Below are 21,683 nucleotides of genomic sequence, written 5' to 3'. Positions count from 1 at the left end.
ATCCCTATATGCATATTATCGAGAATGATGATGCGACGCGTCACTAGGATAGGAATCCACAAGCTATGGAAAAACCTTATCGCAGCCAAGAAGGTGAGGCAGCATTTCTTGATGCAAACAACAGAATACATCTTACAGTTCCAATAATGTCAAATTATTTCTAAAGGACAAGGGTCCATTGTATGATATACACGGTAATCATCTGGCGGAGAGCTTCAAATGATCATAAACTAACTAGATAAACAGATTACATACCATCATCGGCTTAAAACAGATAATATGTAAAAATTTGTCTGACCACGACCAATGGAGAATATATTGGTCTACGAAAAACATTCCACGTAGTTATCACAATTGGCTACAAGTCATCAGTAACGAAGTGAACCAGCAGTTGGAATCCCATTTAAGATGCTTCTGGAGTCATTACGATTCATATGATCATCAAAGCTATTGCCGCTATTGGAGAGCTGGTGTGTCTGGATAGAGTTGGTAAGATCAAGGCCCTCTTTACCCATCTGCTGCACTTCAAGAGGAGAGAGAATTTTGATATACCAGACGTTGTTCACAAATTCCCTGGAGTAAAAAAAGGAACTCAATTGATGACGTTCAGGAAATGGTAACCAAATAACATTTTTGGAGTCCATCTCAAAGATGCATGTGTTTGAGGAATGAGTATGCAAAACGACAAACGTTTAGGTCAATATCTCAATAGCATTAGAGAAATGCAAGAAGATAGAAGCTTACTGCCAAGGGTCATCACCGAGAAGAAGAACATCATGCTCTCGGTCAACAAATACAAGCTGCCAGCCTGATCTCTGAGGGTCCTCCAACAGGCCTTCAAGCCCAAACATGCGAGCAAGCTCAATCCGCAGCTCATGGTAGCTGCTAAATTTGGAGATATCAAATGACCGTCCGAAGGTCCCTGACTTGTGAACCTGAAAGTTATACATAGAAATCAATAGTAGTATTGGCTACAAAAAAGTGATAAATTGTTTAAAAGGGCCAGAAACCAATCGCACTCTGAAAGCAAAAGGCCATGGATTAGCCATGTTTGCCAAAGGCACCCCTGAATGTTATATCAGAAAATTTATGGTGGTCAAATGACACTATAAACATATCTAACATAGGTTGATTCATCAGATAAAGAAACACAAAGGGTTAACGAACTTAAAGAGATGATTCCCTTGACATTAAAGAAACAATATCTCAGTAAAACGGCACTGTTACATGGAGTTGGAACAAAAATAAATTCTTCATACAGGAGCCTATGCAAGAACAGGTCAAGGGTATTATGTCAATCCTTCAACATGTGCATGCCATTATGAGAAGCCAAAATCATATCCACTTCTCAAATTTTCTTACAGAGAAATGCGACGAATCCAAACAAAGATTAGGATCAGAGAACGTAAACACACCTATAGTGTTCAAGTGTTGCTTCTCCAGATCCACAATAAACAGGGGTTATCAAAATAGTTGAGAAATACATGGGGAAAAAACATGCTTATTCACCTTCACGAAGGTTCCATGTGATGGGGTTGTTTGATCCACATTTTCTGATTGTAAATAACCTGATTCAACGACACAACTTGAGGTTGTAATGTCGGAGTTAAAAGGAAAGTTGATGCCTGCAGCACTTGCAAATGCAGGGGGTGCATATGGCAATGATAGTGATTCATTATCATTGCCGGAGTTTCTAAGGGTTGACATGTCACTTTTCATTATAGCCGATGTGTCTGTACTAACTCCAAACAACAAGTTATTATGGTTATCTGTTGCCCCATGGAAATCTGGAAATTCTCTACCAGGAAACTGTGGCAACAAGGCTGAAAGGTCAGAGACCTTGGGATGAGATATCATCAATTCTTCTGGATGGGGCACTCCAAATTGAGAAACCTTAGAAGGAAAATGAGGGTCTAATGCTACTCGTTTTGACGATGAGGAAGGTGAGACTATAGGACTGGGACCAAGCAGGTTCACTTGATGGGATGCTCCTTCACGGGGAAATGAACGTAGAAAACTCTGCGTGGAAGAATTATTAGATGAAGTCGTATGGTTACCAATTATATCTGTGAAGTTCTGTGGCTGGCTTGTTGACGACAAGGTCTGCAAAGGTGAGAGCTGAGGCTCAGAGGTCAATCCCATTTGCAAGCCACTGGGTATAGTTTTTCTGGTCTGTTCCTCTTGAAATTGTGGATGCAGTTGCTGAGATTGCTGAAGTAGTTGTTGCTGATGATGATGATCATTAAATGGCTGACGGAGCCGCAACTGTTGCTGCAAAATTTGAGCCTGAGAAATAACATTGTTTTCTGAAAAGTTAGGAAGGAAATTCTGTTGAGAATGGGACTGTTGCTGCATTTGATTCGGCATCAGTGAAGCAGAAATATTTGGAATATTTTGCTGGAATTGCAGCAACGGCTGATTGGTAAGTTTACTGGGATCAAATGACCCTGCCTCCTGAAGTGGAGCTGCTGCCATCACTTGGTAGGCATCAGGTTGTAAACCAAGTATGGAAGTATCGAGCCTTGGTTGCATCCAGGGGGGTGCACCAAATCCCTGGAAATTTAGCGAGTGAATCCCTTGATCTCCCGTATTCCCACGAAGCCATGCGAGTGAAGTATTCATGCTCATATCACCATCTCTGAGTCCTGAATGGCACGAAATTAAAACTTGAAAAATAGCGTATCAAAATATAAATTAAACATGAGAAAAATGAACAATTTTCTCAGTCAACTATCATAAACCAGACCAGGGAAGAAAGGAAGTCCAGACGGCCATGGCCGTTTCAATCTGAGGGAGAATGGGGATGGGTACATGGGAAAAGTCGTCAGAGGTTCAACTTCCCACAAAGAAACTCTAGGTTGCCTTCTCCCCAGCAGTTGATTCATCCCACCCCACCTGAATTAAGAAAATGCAGGATATGTCCAAAATTAAAATTTTCAACATTTTTAAGACAACACAGAAAAGATGCACAAGTGTCCTGTGGAAAGCTACATAGGATACACATAAAAGATAAGTTGATTCGCACAAACATCTCAGAGCGCGGATCTCAAGGAGCTAAACAGCTCGAGGCTAAGGACTCTTGCAAGTTCATGATTTTGTGGCTACTTTAAATCTAAACCATCCCAAGGAGCCATTCACGTAAAAAGAACACGAGTACACGGTCATGAGAACCATAAAACAGCACCACAACAATCACTGCTTTAAGTATCACCAGTATTTCTAGTTCCACAATTGAAGGAAAACATATCAAAAACATGACAAAAAGGACCAAAATATAGTTCAGGACTCAGGCATGCTTTAAAAGGGATTCTAGATTAAAAAGAGGCAGTGGACAAAAGAGAATTCTTTATTCAAGGACATTGAAAAGATTGAAAAAGGGATTTCAGAAGCTGAAGCAGCAGCGTTAGAGCCATCACATTCTGTGATGTAACTTCTGCCTTCACATAGCGGGTCTTGTTTTGGTATTTTGGTTTCGTCTCAGTAGCAGAAACAACAAATGAGAAAATGCGATGAATATACCTTTACCGAGCGCCAATGTGAATTTGGCCAACGAACAGGATCTAAATCGCATATGCTGGTGATTGTACCCATGTACCTATATTCAAATGCATAAATTTCAATAGTGTGCATGCCACTTCATCCATCCACGAGTATACATAAAATTAATATTTTCAAGTGACCGCATAAATATTTGCACTTATTCTCATAAGTTTTTAACATTCAGTATCGACCCTGAAGAATTAGAATTTTCACGATCCATAACACGTCGGGTTTTGCTTCTACAAAGTAAAATTCTTGAAGACATGGTGATGCCTTTGCTTCTAAAGTATGAGAATAAGGTTTAGATAGCATTTTTTTTTAAAGTTGATATGCTTTGGAAAACAATGTACAAGCTTGTTTTTTTTTAAAAAAAAAAAGGGGGAAATATATGATGACGTGATAAGTGCATTTGGACAGGTGTCAACCTTGCTTGTGTCCAAGCCAAACCAAATACAACCTTAATTCAAGACTTTATTCAATTATACAAAATGAGGTCACAACAAGCTTCAAATTGCAACACATTTCCCAGAAATATACATAAAATTTAGATTTTATTTTTTGAAGAATGAAAAAATGATGATGCTAATTACCGCTGGGATATATATTCAAAAGGTAAAAAAAATATTTTAAGTGCAACCAAACTAAAATCCTTTCACTCAATAAAAGGCTACAGGATTTATGTTTATACACAAAAAAGAGTGTTCTAGACACAAAGTTGCAAAATTCAAAATGCACAAGTTCAAAAAAAAATGAGGATGAAGATTAAAAAAAGTGGACTTCTTTCTCATTTACTGCGTGCATTTTAAATGCAGGAACATTTAGACATACCGACGGACACTGGACTCCTCTGTTTCAAACAGCATCCGAAAACGCATCCCCACAGAAACTCGGGTATGATAAACTGCTTTGGCATACTTTGCCAGAGGTATCACAAACTCAGATGGACTAGCCCTGAGAATAGAATAACCAAACATGTGAAGGAGAAAGTTACCTAAAATAATAAAATTTAGAAACACACCTTGGATTGTAAAAGATAGTGAAACGACTATTTGTTGCTGCAGCATGGGCAGCTGCTGCAAGAAGACCAATGTGCATACTGTCGCTTGACAAGACAGATGAAGGCATAACAGTCTGGGAACGATTAGCATGTCGAATCCCCAAGAGCAACTGATTATTTTCATTCCTGATAAAAGAGTTGAAACAGCAAAAACGAAGAAAAAAAGTGAAGAAGAATTTAATGATTACGAAATCATGCCATGATGATTAAGTTATTGTATATGATGAGAGAGATTTGAGAATAATAATATTGTGTCTGGTGCAGGTGATTAGCCTTGTGACAGTTAATATGATTAAAAGATAAATCGCCATTTCAACCTCAAAACAACATTATCCCACCCCGTTCCTAAATTATTTTGGGACCAAAATTGTATGTTAAATCTCTTTGTTATATTAATCTAAGTTATTGAAATTTAACAACTAAACAGAAAGCTCGAAGTTGAATCAGAAACAAAGCACGATCATGAAAAAGCTCCTTAATCTTATCTCTAGGAAAGGAGCACAAAATCCAGACAACATACCAAATGAATATAACAGAATCTCCAGCAACAATTCTCTTTGCACTCACAAAAACACTCCATCCTGTAGTAAGGAGATGTCTTTTTGGCTGACCTGTATATGTAAATCAATCTATAAGCAACTACAGAACTAAAATTCCACCTAAAAAAATTTGCCAACATATTTGATAAGCAAGTGCTCTTATTTCATTATCCTATCAGTAGCCATAAATGAAACCTCTCAGAATAAAATGTTGAAAGAACACTACAACCTACTCTTGTAGGAAAGTCCAAAATGTGTGTCATACCAACAAATTAGCAATGCCCATTCACAAAGCGTGAATGCGGCTAAAAATCTCCTCAGATGTTCTTATCAAATCAAATATGCACAACATCATATGTTAATTATTCAAAGTGCAACCAACTCATCAGCTGTTCAATATTTCTTGTGATTGAGCTCTATTCCCCTCTCTTTATCAAACTCGGACCCATACATACAAACACACATCAACCTCAAAAATCATGATTTCAATATGTCGATCACTAAGTAATGCAATTAGGATTTCATTTTTCCCTAGAAAACTCTTTAAGTTTAATGACATCATATAGAAATGTGAATCAACAAGTGCCAAATCAATTCTTTAACAATGGTTACTAAAAAGCATTGAAGCAATTTGGGACAAACTATTCTTGAAACAAACCTCGGAAGATATGCCTGAACTTCCATTCATTTCCATGAAGATCTTTTGCAATTAATTCTTGTGCGGGAGGCGTCAGAGAATAATCCTGAAAATACATTTATAAATTGAACCAACAAGTATGCAATTAATAAAAATTGTAAGGAAAACCAGTAAACATAAGTTCTGATGGAACCTACAAGAGGAGGAAAAACTTTCTCAGCTGCTCGGCGAGGAACAGAGAATCCTCCATGAGTGCTGGTATCACTAGCCGTCAATGTTTTACAGAAATAGTTGGTTGGCTGTTTGCTTGGCGAGCCAAGTTCTGCCGGCAGCAGGCATATGTCCTTTTGGTCTTGCTAACCAAAATTGAAAGGTTAGTAGTTATTGACCAACAGTGACTAGATAGAATTCATAAATACTAAGTTAAGTGTAATACAGGGCTAAGTGGTTGCAAAGTCATCTGAGCGTATACTTCTTCTGTTTCAACATCAGCCTGAAACATTGAGAATTTAGACCATGAATAAAAATGGTTTTGGTAAAAAGAAGAAACATATATAAAAAAGTGACATACATGCATTGTAACATTGTGAAGCTGGCAGATTAGTTGCGGTGACAAGCCAGGATAGTTAGGCATGGTTGCATCTACTTCCTTGTTTGTTGAGGCAGTAACCTGTACACAAATCACTGATCAAATAGGGCACCTTAGTCTTATGAACATCATCATTCTTGTGTTCTAAAAGCGCTGCCTCTAAGCGCTGGACGGTCATCACTCAACGCCCCGATTTTAGAAGCCGCGTAGGGGCCGCCTAATGTATTATAGAAATTTTTACTTTTAAATTTTAATTTTTTTAAAAAAAGTTTAACATATTTTTCAATCAATTTTTATTGTATAAAGAGGAAGAATATGTTATTGATTTTGAGTTTAAATTCGATATAGATGAATTATTGGAAAAAATACTGAGATAAACAAGAAAAATTAGATATTTAGGTATAAAAAACCGCCTGGGCGGCGCCGCCTAAGCACCTAGGTGGTAGGCAGTGGATGGCCACCCGCTTTTTAGACATTGATTTTGTTGGATACATAAGCTCATTCTAAAATAATCATTGAAATCGCATGCGCGAAACTATTTTGAACCAGCTGAAGCTTTCAGAAAAAAGTGTTCTAAGAGCTTAGTAACATGTGTTCCAACAGCGACTGCATGTCAGAATCATGTTGATTAGATTGTACATTGGGAAAAAAATATTTACTTGATTTAGCGTAGCAAATTAATGATGTCAGGCAGAAATTCACCACCGCCCAAGACAAGTAGAAAAACATGAAAGGGCACTGGAATAAGAACTGCTACTAGTGTTCCATGTTTCCAGCTTTATAAAGGTGCGGGCAAAAATACAGTTGAATGGGCAATGTATCAGCATGGAACGGAACTAAAAGTTGGAATGGTGATATATCTGTGATACCACGGAGAACTAAAAAAGTGTTATAAGACCTTAGTAGCGTGCGTTCCAACAGCAACTGAACGTCAGAATCACGTTGATTAGAATACATATTGGGAAAAAAATATTTACTTGATTTATCGTAGCAAATTAATGATGCCATACAGAAATTCACCACTGTCCATTTGCCCAAGACAAGTAGAAAAAAAGAAAGGGCACTGGAATAAGAACTGCTACTAGTGTTCCATTTTTCCAACTTTATGAAGGTTCGGGAAAAAAAACAGTTGAACGGGCGATATGTCAGCATGGAATGGAACAAAATGTTGTAACGGTGATATATCGGCTATACCACGGAGAACTAAATTTCGTACAAAGGAAAAAAATAGAAGGACAAATAAGTTTGAAAAACAAATATTAGGAAAAGATAATAAATAAGAAACAAAAAAAGGTTCAGAAAAAGTAACAGATTCCATTCCTTCACAAAATAGAAATCATAAGTTTTCTACAGGAAGTTGTGTTGGATTTCATAATGTGATTATTGATCTTTTAATAAAATTGAGAGCAACAAATTCTTAAGATGTACTGATTTATGATTTTATTCCTTTCCATCACTCGACGTGCTATTTGTCTTATCTTATATGATTTTTTATAATAACCCATCACTTATCAGAACAGATGTTGGATATTCTGTATTTTTATTACGTTGTCACTGATATGTATTGATTGACTTAATAAGTACTTCAACATAAAAAAAATTAATTTAAAACTTTAGCTCATCAATTGACAAGTTGATCAATGATGGTTACAATCTCCGGTAACCCTGGCATATATTCAATCCGCTGGGATATGTTTGCAAGTAATTACAGTCATTTCAACAAAGCCACACCTCACTTTCAAACACCGTGGAGTCTTCCCGTTTTTTATTACATTCTCAAGTCCCTTGACTAATGAAATCTTGTTCTTGTAGTTGACCAATTCGTCAACATACTGCCTAGACATTTATGACACCAGGCCTTTAGTGTAACTGATGCTACTAAACCACCATCTTTATTTTTAGGAGGTAAAAGATGCTTAAATGTGTTTTTAAATGATTGGAATGCCCTCATACTCCATTACCTTTGATGCTTGGTAGTTAATCTGTTAAATAAAATTTAAACATTACTAACAGCTTATAAATGTTTTGAAATTTAAAAAATATGAAGAGTTTAACAGAAAGGAAGTTAAAACAACCACAACCATTCCGTGGTATCGCTCTGGGAATTGGAACAGTGGTTATTGTGCCAGTTTCGCCGAACCATGGTGACATATCAAATAAACTAACTACAAAAACTACCAACTCGCCATAGATTCATTCCATGAAAATCACATTGATACGCCAATACTACATAAATTTAATCCTGAATTGAACCAGAGAACTTGCGACTGAAATTTTAAGAAACCTGCTCGCTGTGTCCTTGAGGAAAATACACAACCCGACTCCCCATTTGTGGAAGCGATACCAGAGGACCTGCGCATGCGTGCCACAGCTCCGAATTCAAGCATTTCTTCTCCTCTACCACTCACATAAGAAGCACACGTATAAAAAATACTGCAAATAAATGCTAAAAGAACATTCTCGAAACAAAAAATAAAAATAGAGAAACCAGCACACCTTCCCCCGGCTGCATATCAAAGCCCGACGTGAAAGACGAAGAAGATAACTTCATGTTCCAAATAAAGCCAGAACCCAAGAAATAATAACCCTAAAAACAAAAGGGCTTCATCAACAATCACATACTTCGAAAGGCATCGGACCTGAAACTCCCATCTCACCCCACCCCCACCCCACCTCGCTCCCTTAACAAACAAAAAGAGTCAACTTTTTCATCCAAACTCACACGAGCCGCCCATCACTCTCCAATTTTTGCCTTTTTTAGCTCAAACAATGGGAAAAGGAGAAATGAAGCAGATTACAACCACCAAAAACTTCACCAGGGCTTCAAGAAAAACAAAAAGTAAAGCAGATCTTGAAGTTTATACAGCAAGTCTGAAAACACTCGTACAAGAAAAGAGAAAAAGGAAAGAAGACGACCGGTCCGAGGAATAAATGAACTAAAGTAAGTAAGAGCAAAGGAAGAAGATAATGAGTAGCTTTTCGCCACTATCAAGATCTTTGTGTGTGCTGATAGCTTAAATGAGCTTCAGATCTTCCAACTATTCCCCCTTTTTCTTACAACCCATCTTTTTTTTTTAATGAGGCGGAGGTGCTCAAAGAAGAAAGAATGCACAAAGAAGTGAAATGGCGTAGAGAAGGTTATTCAGGAAAGTATATCAATTATTGAAATCTTGTTAGACATCGCAAGATCTAACTTTAATCTGTACAAGATTTCATGGCATGGTGAAACTCGAGTCTTTATTTAGTCTGAAATGCTCCACCACAGTCCAGGCCATGGTAAAAATGGGAATTTGTCCTTTCTCAGATTTTATATATCGTTTTCTTTGAAATAAATAAAAAGTTTTATTCCAACTCTATGTAATAAAAATATGTCAACTAAAATCATAAATTTAGGAATGTTAAGAATAAGCTCACAGTATTTTAATAAAAAAAATAGCATAAATATCGAATAATCTAAAAGTTTTATTGGGAAAAGTGTATTTTAATTTCAAAAATAGCATCTACTCCACGTCGGAATGATAATGAATCATGGTTTCAAATGATACGAGTCATCTATACTATATTATTAAGTATGAGATTCTTAGAATAACTATATTAAAGGACATTAAAATATTTATTTCATAATTACTTTTCTTATCTCACTAAAAACATCATCAAATCAATCCATATTTTACAAACAAAATAAAACTTTCCGTTTAAATTGAACAACTCTTCTAAATTGAAAATAATTTTATGTTAATTGTTTAGTAATATTTGATTAAATTAATAATAATAACACATGTAACGCGTGTGTGTCTTTTACTAATATTTTTTTATTTTTATGTAACAGGGTACGGATCAAGTTATACCAGATAGAACGAGAGATAGAAAATATGAAATTTGTTACATAAATGTTCATTCAATTATCTTAATTTTGATAGTGATATATTATGACAAGAATTTATAATACGAGGCTTTAATAAGGATATGAGGGTTTAATAAGGTAATTGAATGCAAATACAATAGCTAAGGTTTTATTGCAATTCCATTGCATCTTTTTAAGGTTTGATGGTAAGAATGTTGGCAAAAACTTGTGTAATACGGTCTCACGGGTCGTATTTGTGAGACGGATCTTTTATTTGGGTCACCCATGAAAAAGTATTACTTTTTATGCTAAGAGTATTACTTTTTATTGTGAACATGGGTAGGGTTGACCCGTCTCACAGATTATGATCCGTGAGACGGTCTCACATGAGACTTACTCAAGAATGTTTTTGAACAAATCTGACGTAGTTGACGTGTTGGACATTTGAGATTTGCCAAATGATCCAAATCCTAATTCAAATGCTCCTCGATATTTATTTTGCCAAGTAACTATTGGTTACATAAAATTAGCCCGTGCTCGGATATGCATGTCCCCAACAACCAGCAATGTAAATATTAGTAGTAATACATAAAACCTTAAAAAAATGAAATATTAGTAGTAATACATAAAACCTTGAAAAAATGAACAAAACAGTAGTTTGTGAAAAGTGGACCCTTTGTTATTATTTTGAATGTTGTGATTTTAAAGATACGTGGTCGAATGATGTTTTTTTTTTGTCTCAATTACCTTTTTATTATGAATGAAATGATATGAAGGTACTATTGCGCATTTTTCTCGTTTTCAGTTCTAAAGACGTGCATGCTTCAAGGTCCTCCATATTCCAAGGAAAATGCTAAATATGTGGAAGGTTTAGAATTTGCAAGGTAGTTTGGTTTGTTTCTCAGTTACGCTCTATCGATCCCTTCCCTAAGGATTAAAATGGAAATGAAGTCAAAATAATGAACATAACATCTCGGAAAAATCGAAAGATTGTGCAAGAGAGATTTTGGCTATGAACTTATCAGAAGATGTAATCATAGAAATTTTATCAAGATTACCGGTAAAATCATTGATCAGATTCAAATGTGTGTGCAGATCATGGTATGTCCTTGTTAGAGATCCTATTTTCATTACTAAACACTATAAACGTTTGACCTCTAAAGAAGGAGATCATTTACTTGTCATTAAACGTGACAATACTACCAATGAAAGAGTCATCTCATTGTTGAAAAATGATGGAGATGAGACTTTCGCTAATCGAGACTTTCCCCCATTTTTTAATGACACGTTCGGCCATATTAGATTGATAGGCCCTTGTAATGGCATTGTTGCTTTATACGGTTTTCATGACAATATTGTTTTATGGAATCCAGTTATTGGAGATCTAAAAGTATTGTTTGCATCACAAGTATCACGCCCTTCTGATACCAGAATACGTGGTGGTGATCTTGGAATAGGTTTTGATCCCATCACGGACGATTTAAAAGTCATACAGATCTTATTTTGTGTGTCTCATGAGAGTCACCTAATTAATCAAGTTGAGATATATTCTTCAAAGACAAATTCATGGAAGAAACATGGCAGTAACATGCCAGCAAATATTATGTACCATAACACATGGAGTATGGTTTACAAGAATGAAACCTTTTGTTGGTGGGCTCAAGAAAGGAGTACCGAAGTGATACTTTCGTTCAATATGAGCCTAGAAATATTTGAAACAGTGCCTTTGCCGTCGGGGATTGATGCTTTGGGAGGAGAAGACAGGATTACAAGAGCAATTTTCCCCCTAAAAGAATCAATTGCTTTGGTTGTTTATCCTATCAAGCAAGCGGATAAAAGTTTAAACATATGGGTACTGGATAACTTAACAGGTGCTGCAAGTTCTTGGACTAAGGTGTCAAGTATCGGCCCTCTTCCAAGAATTCATAGGCCATTGGGATTTTGGAATGATGGGGAATGGATCCTGGAAAGTAGTAGTGGCGAGTTGGTTCTTTATAATCCTCGTAACAAAGAAATCAAGAATCTTGGACTTCAAGGGAAAAGAAATAGATTGGAGGTTATCGTTCATAAAGAGAGCCTATTTCCAGTGAACCAAGTTCGAGCAGATTTGTAATTCGATTTCCCTTTAATTTGTTATGGATTTGCAGTGCCATACAATTTCAGACGTCTGCTTTTCTACAATCATCTTTGTAATCTTCAAGGGTGACACATAATGAGTCACCGAAGGAATCTTGTATCTTCAGGTTCATTATTCGGGTAAATGAACAAGAAATTAAATCTTGTACCATAGAAAATATTGATATCCTACTTATGTGAAATATCCCATATGAAGTGAAAATGACAACTTGATAAAGATTCAGTGCAAACACAACAAAAACCAACACTTGTTGGAATAATAACCATTAGATATGTCGTCCAACATCAATCACTCTCTCTTCGTATATATTCTGAAGCATGGACTATTTTTGTTTCCTGTGATGTCATTCCAAGCTTGACTGGCATTCGCGGATATAGTTGATTAAAAACAAGAATCTCGGAGGTTATAAAAAAATTACATGTAAGAGCCCTTACTAAACCACAATGGAAGCAACTTTCGAAGATTATGAACAGTACCGTCAAGGTAGTTGGATGACTGGTTGGAACCAAAGCAAGACACGTCTGAAGGTGGATTCGAGATGGCAAATCACCAGACAAAGTCCAGTCCTCAAAAGCAACCTTTAGTCTTTACTAGTATGGAGTTTGCACCGTCTACAGAAATTCCATGAACACATGCCATCTCATTAAAAACAATAACAGGAAAACATAAATATAAACAACAACGGTGATACTCAAAATCAATTAATATAACCACATACAAAATTACAAAAAAAGGACTAAATAATAATCACATTGATAAATTGTAAAAAAAATAAAGAGTCAAAAGTGGCTGAAGCTGACACAAATTTTCTCTCAAGCCTGAGAGATCTTGCAAGCCGTATGATATGTAGATATTTAAAAACTTACCTTCGATTGCATCAAAAGAATCTCCTCCCCGTATTCTGATTATCATCGTTATTTTCATCAGAAAAAGCACCGACATGGCTTGACCGATTCTGCCCAGATTGTGAACTGCCAAATCCTCGGGATCGATCTGAACCCAAATCCCCAAAACCACTTGAGCAACTAGAACCACCAAAATTTCCAAAACCGCTTTTACGATCTGAGCCGCCTAGCTCTCCAAAACCACTTGAACGGCCAGTGCCAAAACTGCCGAAATTGCCAGAGCGGCCTGAACCCTGTCCACCAGATCCAGATCCTCCCGAACGTCCTGAATCAAATCCCCCAGCACGACCACCGCCATAAGAACCAGCGTTCCCACCAAAACGGCCACCACCAAGACTACCAAAACTGCCAGAATTGCCAAAACCACCAGAACGTCCAAATCCAGAATCACGTCGACCACCTCCCATACTTCCAATATTACCAAAACGACCACCACGATCCATTCCACCACACATGTCCAAGGCTCCAGCATCAACAGCTATTTTTGGAAGCTAACACGGGCAAATTGTAAAGAATTTAGTCATGTGATCAAACCAACATGCAAGTGATTAATAACTAGACTTCTTCGGCAGATCTGAAAGTTTGGGTGTCAGATACCACATATGAGACACGCCTCTAATAATTGCAAATATACATAACTGAAAACTTACCTCGACGAACCGGCATCCAACTTCGCGCTCTATACCCTTAATTTCCCTGTATTGGTGTGACGAATATATGAGAATTGCACTACCTTTCTTCCCAGCACGACCGGTTCTCCCAGACCGATGAACAAAAATCTCTGAAGAGTTTGGGAGTTCATAATGTATCACCTGACCAGAATAACCCATCCATTTTAACCCAAGTTCTAGGAACAAAGAAAGGAAACGACAAGAGTTCCAACAAAGGCAACACTAATATTGCATCCCCATTGAGCTGCCTCCACTAGGGGTATAACCATTACTATGCTTTAGATGATACAGGATTTAAGTTATAGGATGCATCACAAACATTAGTTACCTCATATGATGAAGATAGAAGACTCGGTTGGTTAATTGCCAAAAGAGCCACAAAACCGTAGTCAGTTAACACTCGTAAACTAATGATGATTCCTATCAAAAATCATGCTAAAGGTCTCTTTTCAAGCATTAAAAACATTCATATAGTATAAGAACACCACAACTGCAACTGAAATCTAATCGAGCTCATTTATAACTATGAATATTAAAAGTTAAAATTAGACAGTAGAAAATGGAAAATAATCTATTTCGACCATTTTCTGTGTGTAATAACCTATGATTACAAATAGAATGCACCATAAACAAGTAAACGAGCACATATAAGTATAGAAAGAAGAATCACCAGATCAACATTGGGTACATCAAGGCCACGGGCAGCGACATCAGTAGCCACTAAAGTATTAAAGCGCCCATCTCGAAAAGCAGATAAAGTTCTTTCCCTTTGGTTCTGTGAAATATCACCATGCAATGCTTCACACTTAAAGTTTCTTTGCATAGCACATGCCAATTGATCAGCATCACGCTTGGTTTGTGTGAAAACAATACACTTACCTCCCTTTGCATGTTCCTGGAATCAGATATCAAGAATAAAAGATTTTACTTCAGATGATAATAGCCCCATAATAAAGTTAAATAAACACCAGAGTAAATGAAGTTGCCAGAACAAATCTCCAGTCAATCATGGTCAGTCGATTGAAGATCTATTTTCATACTGTTATTAAAGGTCCAATGATAGCTGGTTTCTCGCGATTGTCGGCCGTAATCGCATACAAGGAAATCCCATCTGCTAATTTCTGATCAGATTCTCCCACCTGTACACATTTGTAATCAATAAATTCAAGTGAAGATAAAAAAAAACTAAAATAATAATAATAATATAAAAAAGGGCTGGAAGTAATCCAAAAATGCTAGCTGTAGAACTTGCTCAAAGCAACCAAAAAAAATTCAATACAAAGAACATAGTCTTCATCTCACAAGATCAATGGTAACTGGGTTTTTCAAAAACTTCTGTGTAAGTCTCAAAATCCAATTTGGCATTGTAGCTGAAAACATCAAGGTTTGATGCTTCTGCGTAATATATCCCAAGATAACCTCAACGTCGTCCGCGAATCCCACATTAAGCATTTGATCAGCTTCATCAAGGACAACAAACTGCACCTCTGACAGATTTAAAGCACCACGCTTAATCAAATCAATGACACGGCCAGGAGTGCCAACAATCACATCAACACCATGGTCAAGAGAACTCATTTGGTGAGAAATCGGCACACCACCATAGACGCATAGAGTATCTAATTTTGGCGCAGACTCAGAAAACTCTTTGTCCACTTGACGAGCAAGTTCTCTGGTAGGAGCCAATATGAGTGCCAAAGGATTCCGACCCTGCCTGAATAACAATAAGCATAAACAGAAGATTTAGCCTAGAACAATTGATGATTCTAAATCGATTAATACAAACTGAAACACTCAAAATTTTCATCACATATAACCGACCCATGCTTCTCATTGTATCTAAGTATTTTATCCATGATGGGAATTCCGAAAGCTAGAGTCTTCCCAGTTCCCGTCCTTGCTCGGCCAATCATGTCGCGCCCCTGCATAGCAGGTTCCAAAACAGCCCTCTACAATTGCCAACAAATAAAAAAATATAATCCGATTCATAAATTGAAAAGAGCAACCACTTTAAGAGATGAAATACAAAAGAAAGGGCAACCCAAAAGAAAAACATAACCAGGTTATTTCCACTCAAATTCTAATCCCTTCTTTTCAATTCCAATTTATGAATTCAAACACACTAACAATTTAGTTCATATTTCATCACCACAAATGTTCAAGGAAAAAACGAGAAAAAAAGAAAGACGAACACAGACTACATTTCAGCTAAAAGTCTAAAACTAGTGGGTAAGATCGGTTGCTTCCTAGCAGCCCCTTCTCTCCATTATCATCAAAGTTCTAATCTTTTCTATCGTGCTTTAAGTATGCACATCCCCTTCATTTTTAGGGGGCACCCAAGGCCTAAAGGTCCGGAAGAACGAAATTTTAGTGCCAAATGTTAGAAATATTATGAAACTCCATCCCTTCTTGAAACTATCAAGTTTACCTGAATGGGGAAAAGCCTAGTAATAGCCTTCCGAGCCAAAGCCGAGACAATCTCCTGCGATATCCCGAGCTTGGAAATCTCAAGCCCATCATCAGCGGGCCCATCATCGGATAAGTCAGCGATGGCACACTCCGCCCACAAAGCCCGGCCGGTATGAATTTCCCTACGGATTAACTGAAAAAACGACGAAGCCTTCGGGAGAGCTATGGTAGTGGGAATCTGCGGAGAAATGAGAGCATTTGACGAAGACGGTGGTTGCTTCTCCGCGAAGAAATGACCGAGAGCGGTGAGAGCCAACCTCTTCGATGAAGTAGAAGTTGATGATTTCCTGAGCAAGAGGAGGCTACCCATTTCTTGAATTTATTAAAGCTGTCACGGGAAAAAGGAATGAATAAACCCTATGGAGGGTTTTGCTAGGGTTTATGGAGGACGAAGCAAATAAAACCCCTTTGGCCGTTGGACATTTTCGATGTGGAATGACAAAAACACCCAAACAAATCATTTTTTACTTTTGATCGATTTAATACGCACGTGGCACTTTGACTTGCAATTGGTACGTGACATGATTACCGTAAAAAAAAATTTATACTAAATTTTTTTTTTTTATTGTGAATATTGATAGAATTGATCAATCTCATAAATAAAGATTCAGTGAGACCTGTCTCATAATAGATCTACTCTAAGATTATATATTCTTATTTTATCTATCATTTGATTTACTTTTCTATATTTTTCAATTTATCGTCGTATCATAGATATTTAGCTAAACAATGGATTGTAGTAAAAAAAAATTTAATACCTTCGTTCATTAAAAAATGCAAAAAGATTAAAAAAAATTGAGAAGGTCAATCACATAGTATATGTATTAAAATTTTCCATGAATTTGATAACATAAAATAATGTTAGGTTGATTAAAACAAAATTTTCAAAATTGTTTATTTACATTTATCTTCTCGCGATTTTGGTCATTTATTTTATCGATTTTTAGTTCTAACCTGATATATTTTTTTCGTAAATTTATTCATTTTTAGGTCAATTTATTCATTTTCTATGTGTCATCGACGTGACAGTGATGTGTCAAGTGTTGTATAAGTATTTGCATATAAAAATACTAAACTGCAAAATAAATTATTTAAAAAATCGTCAAAAAAATTTAAATATATGATAAATAACTTAATATGAACACAAAAGACCAAAATTACAAATATAAACTACGAAAAGAAAAAACAATTTTTCCTTGGTCAAATATAGGAATATTCTTCTTGGAGGTGAGAGAGTTGTATAGAAAGGTTCATCTTTTTTCTTTTGAAATGGCTTATTATATATGCCATTCCATAATATATGGTTGGATTATTTTTTATTTAATGCATTGTTCGACTCTTTTGTTGGATATATAATTTTAGACTGTTATCGGTGGCCGTATTTTAAATTGAATATATTTTTGAGTTAGTCTTATATGAGACCGTTCACGGATCTTAATCTGTGAGACGAGTCAACCCTATCTATATTCATAATAAAAAGTAATACTCTTAGCATAAAAAGTAATATTTTTTCATGAATGACCCAAATAAGAGAACCGTCTCACAAATATGACCCGTGAGACTGTCTCATACAAGTTTTTGTCTATATTTTTTAGATGTATAAATAAATATTTCATTTGTCTGATTTTGAACTACTTATGGATGACATTTCATTTTCTAATTACATAATGATCCCATTAAGTATTTTAGTTTTTTTTTTATTCCAGTTTCAAAGTATACCCTTTTCACTTAAACTTAATTTAAATAGGATTATTACATAAGAATAATAAATCTTCCATTAATATAGTAATTTATATAACATATACAGTTAACTAAATTTAAGATATAAAAATAATGATAGCAATAATTAAAGGGAAAATGGGTCTCGTGGAAACATTAATTTTCCAAGGTTTTTAAATTAATTTTGTACATTCAAGTCGAGACTCTAATTAATGAATTAACCAAATCAGTTGAATCAAAATGAATATGTAAACTGTGATTTTCGGTTTTCGAAATTCAAGTAGTTGAATAAAAAGCAAATGAAAATTGGGAGTCGAGACAAAATTTTACCACATGTGACTAATAAATAAGTTACCTATGTGCGATCGACCCAAATTAAGCTTCGGCGTTTAACTTAAAATTGTGATTGAATTGATGAATTTGAGATGATAAATTTTCAAATTTATTAGAGTTGCGTTTTCTCTAAGGATTTTGATTTGATTAAGAGTTGGTCTCATATGAGACCGTCTCACGGATCCTAATCTGTGAAACGAGTCAACTCTATCCATATTCACAATAAAAAATAATATTTTTTTATGGATTACCTAAATAAGATATATGTCTCACAAATACGTCCATGAGACCGTCTTACACAAGTTTTTGCCTTTGCTTAAATTTTTGAAGAAATGGTTGAAGTGACTTCATGTTGATATGAATATGATTTTCACTACTAACTAAAATAATAATTATTTGAGATTTTAATCCGTTATCAAGTCGGTTTGGAGCCTAACCAATGAATTAGTTATTGTGGATTTGAATAACTTGACCTCCATAAATCTAAATGCTTCTTTGAATCGCTTAGATAGACAAAATTCGAGTACATTTAATTTGGAAAATTTTAAGTTTAGTGAATTGAAATTAAGCAAAAAAGATGATTAAAACTTGAAAAAATGAAAGAAAATCAGTGCCTAAAACTTGTCTGAAAAATTCTCAGGCAGCAGGGGTGCCCCAATGCTTGTGGTGTTGCTTGGACGAATGCGTTGGGGGCCCGGGGCACCTCCTTTTGGGAGCTCACGCTGCTATTGGGGCATTTGGCGCTCAAGTATGCCATAGACGACCGAGAAAATGACGTTTGCAGCGTTGTTTCAAGAAATGATGTGTACTTTCTAATAATTTTTTTATACAATTTTATTTTAATTGTATAATTTGATGATTTTTTCAGATCTTTTAAACCAAAAGACACCACATATATTGAAACAACGTGTTCCTAAATGAACAATACCAATAGAATATCATAGATCATTCTACATGATGATTGAGGTTGACATGCACTTGCATATCATATTGGTGTGCCTTTGTTTGCAAACGATAAGCTGGAAGTTTATATAATTTTATAGTTATTAAACTTGTGATTCACTGTATTGTTATCAAAAATTGAAGTTATATCTTAAAAGAAGATTGTCAGTTTCCATATACACCAAAAGTCAGACAAAATATTCACAATGAAATAGTATTCAACACTAACGTTGATTTTGTTATTTTTTTATTGAAACTTCAAATCATAAACAACATTTAAGATACACAAAAAAATATATTTTAAAACAAAATTTTTATCGTAAACTAAGGCTTTAACATAAAGTTGTTATTGAATTGATGAAATTAATATGATGAATTTTCTAATTCATTGGAGTTGCAATTTGATCTGAGGATTTTGATTTGATTAAATATTTGACGAAATCATTGAAATGACTTCATGTTTTGATGATATTGCATAGACAAATCTAACAACGAAGAAGGCGTTGAGGGCCCGAGGCACCTCCTCTTGGGAGCCCCTATTTGGGCATCTACTCAAATATACAGGAGGCGCCCCGAAAAATGATATTTATAGTGTCGTTTCATGAAATCATGTTGATATTGATAGAATTCAATTCCATTTGTGTCATTTGGTGATATCTTCAAACCCTTTTGAACCAAGAGACTCTATATGTTGAAACAACATGTTCCTATATTAATAACAATAATATAATATCATAGTGTTTAATAACAAATTTTTTAATGACATAGTGTTTAACACTATCCTTTTTTTTATTTATTGATACTTCAAATCATACACCAACAATTAAAATATACCAGAAATGAATGTCATTAGTGAAAAGAATATTTTATTCTTTATTTATTTTGCTAAATTGACATTATCGATTTAAGATTTTTTCTTTTTAGATTAAAAAATCTTGTTCAATTTATTTCTAGATGATAAGATTTTGCTTGATTTATCTTTAGATATTATAGTATTTGTTTTTAATATGATTTGTATCTCAAATATATTTTATCTTTGTTTAAAAGAGTTTTTATATCTAATGAAAATCTTGTTTCTATATTTTCCGGTACTCTTTTATAGGATGAATTTTAGGTCAAGCATGATATATATATATATATATATATATATATATAGTAGTGTGTGTGTGTGTGTGTGTGTGTGTGTGTGTGTGATCTGGTGATCACTTTATTGTATAGCTGCTGAAGTTTTCTGTGATCGGGATGATCACTTTTTTAGGAGATTTTGCGCAAGAGAGCTGGTGGAGTTTTTCTCTCAACCTACACGTAGTTCAGAGTTGAAGATTTTTATGTTGAAGAATTTGTGTGAATCTTGTGTGATTGATTCACACAAACCGTGTTGTTGATTAATGTTGAGTACACTCAATAACAATACTGACGCATAGTGTTGATCGAATAGTGGTTTCGTTTGGTTTTAAGTAATACATTTTTTATTTATGCATCTAGTATTTACTTTGAGTTTTTGATGCATCTTAATTCCTTGGAGTGCCAAGGAATTTAGTTTTGTTATATTCACTAGTATTGTTTTTGTGTAAACGATTGACATAATTTTTTAGTAAATTTTTGCCATGAGGCATTACACAAGTATTCGTACTCGTGCATAATTTAAATTTGATGTTTATTTATTAAAGTTTATGTGGGACCCTTAGTTCCTAATCGTTATTACAATGCAATCTGATTAGGGTTAATTAATCACAGCGGAAAACGAGTTTAAAAATTTCTTTACAATGAGCCCAAAATATCTCTTCTGATATTTAAATACTAAAAATAGTATCTAAATTCAAATCATAGAACACGCCCACACATAATTAAAACCAATCACATACAAACATCTCATATCCTCGGGACATGCCCCGGTATATAGATACATATACATATATACTGGGAACAAGACATAAACATAAACCTCAGCCCAAGCTGTGGCTCCCACCAGAAGACCCTCTCCGGTCTCCTGATATCCTGGAGTACCTGCCATTGTCCACACACAAAGACAACAACAGCCCCCCCTTGGGGGTGAGCAAAGCTCCGTATGGAACAACCAATCATATATACCACAGATATCTAAACAATGATATATGGTATGCAATGCATGTATGTCGTGGAGGTATCAGGTCAAATGCCCATCCACTGAGCACATGTCAGAATCAATCGAATCGCTATCAAATCAAATCAATGCTCGAGCTGGCACACCGGCCGATATGGGAATACACGTATGATAGCGTCGGCAAAGCGCTATCAAATCCCACATCTCATATCCAATCA

General features: G+C 35.5%; 3 protein-coding genes across 4 annotated transcripts; 1 reads left to right on the top strand and 2 right to left on the bottom strand.

Annotated features, from left to right (window-relative positions):
* Positions 1 to 76: 76 nt before the first annotated feature.
* On the bottom strand, positions 77 to 9,626 carry LOC140836504 (auxin response factor 6-like). Its single transcript, XM_073202063.1, is given in 15 exon segments — positions 77 to 573; positions 745 to 935; positions 1,510 to 2,645; positions 2,747 to 2,861; positions 2,863 to 2,895; positions 3,520 to 3,595; positions 4,369 to 4,491; positions 4,559 to 4,723; positions 5,118 to 5,208; positions 5,795 to 5,879; positions 5,971 to 6,129; positions 6,210 to 6,266; positions 6,345 to 6,443; positions 8,647 to 8,759; positions 8,859 to 9,626. Coding segments are annotated over 15 exon segments (2,703 nt in total). The 5' UTR covers positions 8,914 to 9,626; the 3' UTR covers positions 77 to 368.
* On the top strand, positions 9,132 to 12,319 carry LOC140837351 (F-box protein CPR1-like). The gene is made up of 4 exons (XM_073203480.1): positions 9,132 to 9,231; positions 9,392 to 9,512; positions 10,983 to 11,090; positions 11,302 to 12,319. The coding sequence occupies exons 1-4, from the start codon at positions 9,132 to 9,134 to the stop codon at positions 12,317 to 12,319; spliced, it is 1,347 nt and encodes a 448-aa protein (XP_073059581.1).
* Positions 12,038 to 16,778, bottom strand: LOC140836506 (DEAD-box ATP-dependent RNA helicase 53, mitochondrial-like). 2 transcript variants are annotated; one of them, XR_012119103.1, is made up of 9 exons: positions 16,348 to 16,778; positions 15,741 to 15,868; positions 15,222 to 15,633; positions 14,960 to 15,058; positions 14,590 to 14,814; positions 13,899 to 14,060; positions 13,210 to 13,739; positions 12,820 to 12,954; positions 12,038 to 12,701 (listed from the first exon to the last, which is right to left on the bottom strand). XR_012119103.1 is itself a non-coding variant. In XM_073202065.1 (8 exons), exons 1-7 carry the CDS (start codon positions 16,696 to 16,698, stop codon positions 13,221 to 13,223), a joined length of 1,896 nt encoding a protein of 631 aa, XP_073058166.1. In that variant the 5' UTR covers positions 16,699 to 16,778; the 3' UTR covers positions 12,038 to 12,954; positions 13,210 to 13,220. The 2 variants fall into 2 exon arrangements, 1 of the variants encoding a protein (XP_073058166.1); XM_073202065.1 differs by having other exon boundaries at positions 12,038 to 12,954.
* Between the last annotated feature and the right edge of the window lie 4,905 nt (positions 16,779 to 21,683).

Source organism: Primulina eburnea, chromosome 7 (assembly GCF_022965805.1).
Source record: "Primulina eburnea isolate SZY01 chromosome 7, ASM2296580v1, whole genome shotgun sequence".
Lineage (NCBI taxonomy): Eukaryota > Viridiplantae > Streptophyta > Magnoliopsida > Lamiales > Gesneriaceae > Primulina > Primulina eburnea.
The sequence above is the reverse complement of the archived record's forward strand: the minus strand, read 5'-3'. Positions and strand labels throughout refer to the sequence as shown.